The following is a 7,015-nucleotide window of genomic DNA, read 5'->3' on the forward strand; positions in this document are numbered from 1 at the left end:
GGACAAGCTCTCGCACACATGGAGTCACTGCAGAATTGCACGTTGCTGCACACACTCTGGCTCTCTGCTGAAGAACGGCTGGGCTCTGTGTAGCGTTACCACACCCATGTGCACTTGGAGTACATCGATGGGAGGGGGCATGGTTAGCAGAACCTGTCCCACAGTGGGGGCCTTATGTAACCGGAAACACAGAGCTGACACCAGCAGTACTAACCCAGCGTTATACTCAGTCTGTCATTGGGGGCCTCACCTGCCCCTCTTGCCCATGTATTGCTCATGTATGCTGGCCTTCTCTCTCCCCCAGGGCCAGTTCTGCCTCCACTTGGCCGGTCAGTCCTCCAAGCTTTGACCAACCTCATCATTATAGCCTTGCAGATGCACAGACCGACAGAGAGCAGCACTGTATAAGTGGAGAGAAAGTGGTGGAGTTCCCACTCCATAAATGGAGTCATGCTAGACAAGCACTGAGCAAAAAACTAGTAGTCTGCACTTTCATTCTTCACCGCTCCAACAGGTAACTCATGGAACAACCTAATTTTAAATTGGTGATTTGTCATTATGAAAATTAAACACAGCAGGTTCCTAGTACACAGAAAATGCTCAGTCTGAAATGAAGAGTTTGAACTGAATTAGATCAGTTGCATCCTGCTCTTCTGTTTGTTCCAAAATGTCCGTATCTCTTAGGCAATGGTGACCATAGCAACAGAACTGTTATATTTCCTTAGGTTTGGAGAGAAGCAGTGCTACGAAATATCAGAATGTGGCTCCAGTCTGACTAGTTATATGCCAAAACACATGCAAGAACGTGCTAAAAATAGGGCCTCCAGAATTGGACAAAAACTAATTTATATGTATGAGTTTGGGGGAAGGTTTGAGATTGGTCAGAACATCCTTAATTCCATCACTGGGAGTGTCAGAGATTTTTCAAAGCCACCTGACTTGGAGGACAGAACGGAAATTTGTCATCTGCGAGAGAACTCATTTCATTTGCTGAGTACCATTTTGAACTACATCTTCTTTACTCAGATGCAGCCAGCAACCTTCTGAACAGAACACAATGTATTGTATGTTCTTATGGTATTACTGCAAAAGCTGTAAAGTGTAGCACCCGCATTTAGCACCCACAGCTTTAAAAAGAAGTAAATTCATGCAGTCCCGGTACACTTTAACATCTAGATTTGCATTCTTACATGAGTCACGGATTTTTAGAAACGGAAAAAAGGTTCAAGCCCCAGCAGTTGTTAAGTACTGCCACAGTGCTCTAACTAGGATGACCAGACTTGCGTGTGAACTTTCAACGAGACAAGGGTTTCCATGGTTACACTGGAGCGAGTATTGTTCTCCTCAGAACATGACAATGTGTTTAGCAGTGCCATGTGGTCCACAGTACAAAAAGATGGAATCCAGATATCCATATTTCTGGTATGCCTGTGAGGCAGGGCCAACCTCCACTACCACAGAAACTGTAACCAAGCTCAAAGGACCCATTAAAGGGCAAGTTCACCCAAAATTATGTGTCTTGGATGTGTTCTAGATGTGTCAATGTATTTTGTTTTTTATCAATTAGCAGTTTGAAGATTTTGTTTTTGTAACCCCTAATGACTGACATTAATTGTAAAAGTTAGTGAAACTGTTAATATCCTCAAAAAATATATTTCAAGAAAATAGTAAAATAACAAAAAAAAAATGTTTTTGGCACCATGATCCAAAACTTCCCATTGGAATTCAGTCCATTCACTTCTTCATGGTTCATAGTCTTGACTTGCTGTAGGCGCAACAAACCACTCTGGTCTTTGATTGGAAAATCACACACTTGCATGCAGCATTGGTCTTAGTTACTACTACTAGTCAGCTCATTATGCAATCACCCACATTGTCAACTCGTTGTAGGTTGTGGAAAAGTTTCATCAAGAGCAAAAATAAGATTTACTTTATATTAAGAAAGAGCTTTGTGTCAATTATTGCTACAAGCAAAAAAGACACAATGTTCAATGCATATTCATACTCTTGTGCAAACATACTTCCATGAATGACATTTGCTTAACTGACATGTTTGGGAAACAGTCCCGATACAGTACATAAGTCATTCACTGTCGACAAAGGCAGACAAAAAACAACTAAAGCATTATGAAACGCACCTTCTGAAAAAGAGTCTGGACAGATTTGACAAAGATGCGTATACGTAATGTGTATTTGTTGGGGGAGGGTGGTTTTTTGTATTAAGGTCCAAAATGTATGTAAAATTAATGGGGAAAAAATTGTCTGAAAAGTCTAGCGTCCAAAAATCTTAGAAGGGGTCACACGCACACCATTGGGACAAGGCCAGGACCTCTAGAAAACCAGACTGGACATCAATTGCTGGACATCAATCCATTTTTTTTTTTTTTCATTTTTCATTTTTATTATTATTTATTTATCTCTTGAAATTGTTCCTATTGTGGTGACCGGTGTCGGCCAGAGGAGAACGGGTCCCTTTGAATCTTGGTTCCTCTCCAGGTTTCTTCCTCATGCTCTAGCGAGCTTTACCTTGCCTCCGTCACCCTTGGCTTGCTCACTGTGGGCTTGGACATTTGTAAAGATGCTTTTTGTGACAACATCTGTTGTAAAAAGCACTATATACATACATTTGATTTGATTTTGACATGTGAAATAAAGTAAGCTCTCCTTTAAAATACTTAAAATTTACTGCTTTTAAAAGCTATTTATAAAATTTACTTTTAACTCATTAACCCATGGCTATCAATTTTAAATTAGATGTCTCAGCTTTACATTGTAGAAACAATAAATGCCCACTCAGAACGATTATATATAGAGTACACCACCCTTTTACTGAGCAGTTTTCATAAGTATTAGTGTAATGCAGCTGATGCATTATGTAATAGTCAGTTATTCTAAGAGATGAAGGAACACAACAGCACGATCAGGTGGCCATTCTGAAAACTGCAACCTATAAATGACTGACTAAGCGAAGTTCGAATACCAAAATGTAATATGCAACCAAAAAAAGATAAATAAATAAATAAATGCTTGTTACATTTACTTGCATCTAAACATATTACATATGAATATATAGGAGCAGGCCATAAAGCTTAGTCCATTCAAATGAAACAATTCTCAAAAAAAAAAAAAAAAAAAAAAAAGGATTTCCTCACAGGTCACTTAATTTCATGAAACATTCACCAGAGCTGAATACCCACACACGTGAACTCCACAGAAGGAAATGTCCTACGTTTGCACGTGTCCAAGTAAACAAGCCCTAATACCCCTGAAACACATCAATAAATGTCTGCCAGAGTAGATTCTGCCCATTCAGAGTGCAACTGAGGTAATGGGGGGGGGGGGGTAATCAACACAGGCCCAGAGGAGAGCACCCCAGTGTAACTGTGGAAGAGGTCTGAAAGAAGGGTGATGCCCCCTGCTCATGAAGCCTCAGGGAGAGTAGAGCCTGCATCAGTGAGGCTCACCCTGGTCGGCACGTCTCACGTCCGCCTGCCTTACTGCTTCCTCCAGGGCCCGGAGAGGCACCAGACCCAGACGCTGCAGGGCCTCCAGCAGCTGAGCACGCGAGTTACTGATGAAGGAGTGGGACAGGAACCAGGGAAGGCCACCGCCATTCCTCAAGGTGTAAAGGGGCACGCGCACCATGCCCAACACCTAGACAAAACACAGATCTGTTTCGGTCCTTTTATACGCAGACGGAGCTTGGTGTGTGTGCGTATGGGTTTACCTCCAAGCCATGGTCTGCAGCGGTAGCTACTGCAGCTCTCTCTATGTCGATCAGCTCAGCCTCCTCTATCTTCTTGGTGTAGAAGTGCGTGATGAGGCAGGGAGGGGCTGGGGCGAGGTGAGAGGACACGTAGTCGTCCGCCGTCACTGCCACAGGCACTCCCACCTCCTCCTGGAGCTCACGAGTCAGGCCTGCCTCCAGACTTTCCTCAGAGGGCTTCACCAACCTGCACCACGCACCAGCAGAACCACCAGGCACACACAGTGCACATCAGCAGGCTATTTCAGAAAGTCATGGTTAAACTGGATCACCGAGTGGGAATAAAACTCACCCGCCAGGGAAGCCAAGTAAGCCATCAAAACGCATCTGCATCTAAAAATAAATGACAAAATTAGGGATCTTTGTTTTACTCTATTTTCACAGTTGAAGTGGAGCGTTCAGTTAGATAGTGCGGACCTGCTGACACACCGTATGCATAGTAACACACAAGCATTTTCGAGGGCGATAATACGAAGACCTGCTATAAATCTGGGCAGTCACGTGTACCTGGAACGTCTGCAGTGTCACTGCTGGCACGGGCATTTCCCAGCACTCTCCTGCACATTTGAGTGTAGTCCCTGCTCCCAGCATGCCTTACTGAACTCTGAACTCACGAGTTAATTAACAAGTCTTTCATTTAAAGTGTTTTTAAAAAATGCGCCTAAAATTGCAGTGTTCATTTATAATTACGTTAAAATGGTTGTGTTAGAAGGACTATTCTGAGACTCCACAACCACGATTAGAAAACAACGTTGTTGGAATGTTATGAATGCTTTTTGCGCTACTTGTAAGAGAAACTAACGAGAGGTGGTGGAGACGTCCTTACCAGCACTATATGTTTAATCGGAATTTTCCCAAAGAGTTTAGCGCCTGTGTCAGCATAGAGCAGAAGGTGACATGCATGCTTGTGGTCCTCGCGCGACAGCGCAGCTTCTCTGGTGATTTCCTGACCTTCCATTAGCAGCTCAGATGGCGTTTAAATCGCGAACTGCTGCAAGGGGGAAAAACTTAGAAACGTTTGAATCATCTAGCGAACAACTGTGCGAAAGCCACCACAGTGACGCATCGTGTGAACGGTATTTCAAAATAAGGGTCAAGGCAACTTTTAGAAATGAAACATTTTATTAGCACATTTATTAGTTCATTCTTTCATTCATTCGTTTTTCTTTCTTTCTTGTCTGTCTACTATGCTGCCAGTTTGCTATTATTTAAATTTAATTCTTTAGTTTAATTTAATAATTTATTTAAATGTATTATTTAAATTAGAATTATTTTGCTCAAAATAAAATGCCATTAAGTATGAGCAGGCAATAATATTGTTTAGCCTGGTACTTTTGCACTTTTTTTTTTTTATCTTATACTTAATTATGAAAAATAAATGATTAATAATAAGTTTGAGAAATATTTATAGATAAATTTTGCTGGAATAATCTTAATAAAAGGTAATACAGTAGATGAAGAAGAAATATGCCTACTAAAAATGCTAAAGAGCTAAAAACATTTATTTTGCTTTTATTGTGAATAGAATGATGTGAGTACAATCTGAGTGACATCACAATACATGATGTTTTTTAAATAAAAATCCATTGCATAACAACAGTAAAAACAGCAAAGTGCAGTTAGCAAGTTTATGAAGACTGACAAAGACTGATATCAACAAAAACAAGATATTTTTCTAATGTAAGTACAGTTCAATTCTTTGAAACATGCACTTGTTCATGCTAAATTTAATAAAAATTAATTTGTCATTATTTTAAAGAACAATCTGTGAGAGAAAGTAAATTCTGAGACAGAATTTGAATTTATTGTATGTTGAATTGTGATATTTTTTTTAAACATCAAACCTAAACTGTAAAGATCAATTTACTTATCTTCTTCCTTCTTTTGCAGCCATTTGGCACAATAAGCAGGTAGAGATGGAGAACAACAAAAACCTGATGATGGTGGGAGAGAAGCGAACAAAGGAGCACACAAAGAAGCTAAGTGCACAAGAGGTTTTGAACGACCTTCAGAATACGCTCTCCAAGATGGATAAAGTCAGTGAAAGGCATGAGAAAGAGAAAGAGGAAATGAAAAAGAGAGAGAAGGAACTGGAGAAGGAGATTATGATCCTGCAGATGGAAAAGAAAAGGATTGAAAATGACAGGAAGGAAATGCAGGGCAAGTGGATGAAGGAGAAGAGAAGCTTGGCAGAGCACATAAAGAGGGCGGAGGCGGAAAATCTCAAGCTGATGCAAATTATCAGGTGGCAAAGCAGAGACAGCTTACAGGACATGCAGCATTTAAGGGCCTACCGAGAGAGAGAAAAACTAAACCTGATTAAAATAGAAGAGCTAGGGCAAGGGATGGATGGACAGGTGACAAAACAGAAAGAAAATACAGAGATGGAATTCAAAGAAAGGGAGCAGGTGAGGCTGCAAGAGTGGGAGAGACAGAGAGATACGCCGAAGGACTTTCAGAGAGAGCTGGAGAAGATGAGGATGGAGCTAGAGGAACCATGTAACAGAAGTTGGGATGAAAGGACGAGGGAGCTAGCAGATCTGACCAGTGAAAAGGTTTTAGGCTGCCCACAGCTTGCGCAAAAGGTGGTGATTGCATTGAGTAATGTAAAATGCAATGGCTCTCAGAGAAGAAGGGTGGGCCTATGGAGGAAGATCCTACAGCAGATCAAGAGCAAGAAAGACAGTTCGGAGCACAGGAGCAAAGAGAGCGTCCATCTCAGTGGGGAGAAGAGAAAGAAAAGCTTCATCAGCAGATGGCTCAAATGTGGCAATGAAAGGAAAGGATAGTGGAAGGACCTGTGCACAAGAGAAATTAACATTATTATGTTTTAGAATAGTAATCATAATGATATGTATCATTTTGTTATTAATTTTTTATTATTCAATAAAAATTTTATGATTTATTCATCCTGTTTTATTCAGTGACAAGATAGCATGTACATTCAACTACTTGATTACATCTGAAGCATTTTGAAGTTTAGCAGTACTAATAAAAGTACCATAAAATGTTGAGCTGTCCAGGCATTTGGCCAGATGGGAGTGCCCAAAGACTTGTGCTTGGTTATGTCTTTACATTGTTTGAATGGGAAAGGAGAAACTTAGGAGATACTGTAGCCAGATGAGACTATGTTCACTCACAGCAACAGACATCTCACCTGCTAAACGTACCAGTAGGCCAGTAGTACACAATGCTGGTCAGATTCACATATTTACACCCAAATAAAACAAACTCCTCCATTTCTTATCA

At 40.8% G+C, this 7,015-nt stretch overlaps 1 protein-coding gene across 4 annotated transcripts; it reads right to left on the minus strand.

The window, feature by feature from the left end:
• Positions 1-1,987: 1,987 nt before the first annotated feature.
• On the minus strand, positions 1,988-4,857 carry zgc:103759 (U8 snoRNA-decapping enzyme). 4 transcript variants are annotated; one of them, XM_027026960.3, is made up of 4 exons: positions 4,593-4,857; positions 4,059-4,099; positions 3,728-3,953; positions 1,988-3,654 (listed from the first exon to the last, which is right to left on the minus strand). In XM_027026960.3, the coding sequence occupies exons 1-4, from the start codon at positions 4,722-4,724 to the stop codon at positions 3,451-3,453; spliced, it is 603 nt and encodes a 200-aa protein (XP_026882761.2). In that variant the 5' UTR covers positions 4,725-4,857; the 3' UTR covers positions 1,988-3,450. The 4 variants fall into 4 exon arrangements, with proteins under 4 accessions (XP_026882761.2, XP_026882762.2, XP_081563380.1 ...); XM_027026961.3 differs by lacking the exon at positions 4,593-4,857 and adding an exon at positions 4,274-4,578; XM_081707254.1 differs by lacking the exon at positions 4,593-4,857 and adding an exon at positions 4,196-4,578.
• Between the last annotated feature and the right edge of the window lie 2,158 nt (positions 4,858-7,015).

The sequence above is a fragment of the Electrophorus electricus genome, chromosome 24, assembly GCF_041902795.1.
Source record: "Electrophorus electricus isolate QZ-2024a chromosome 24, ASM4190279v1, whole genome shotgun sequence".
NCBI classification, from domain to species: Eukaryota; Metazoa; Chordata; class Actinopteri; order Gymnotiformes; family Gymnotidae; genus Electrophorus; species Electrophorus electricus.

Coding starts and splice junctions, on each gene's coding strand:
- zgc:103759 (XM_027026962.3), bottom strand. CDS start 4,357: ATGCTGGGAGCAGGGACTACACTCAAATGTGCAGGAGAGTGCTGGGAA. Junction 4,100..4,183: donor TGCATACGGTGTGTCAGCAG/GTCCGCACTATC, acceptor ATTTATTTTTAG/ATGCAGATGCGTTTTGATGG. Junction 3,655..3,727: donor CTGCAGACCATGGCTTGGAG/GTAAACCCATAC, acceptor TGTTTTGTCTAG/GTGTTGGGCATGGTGCGCGT.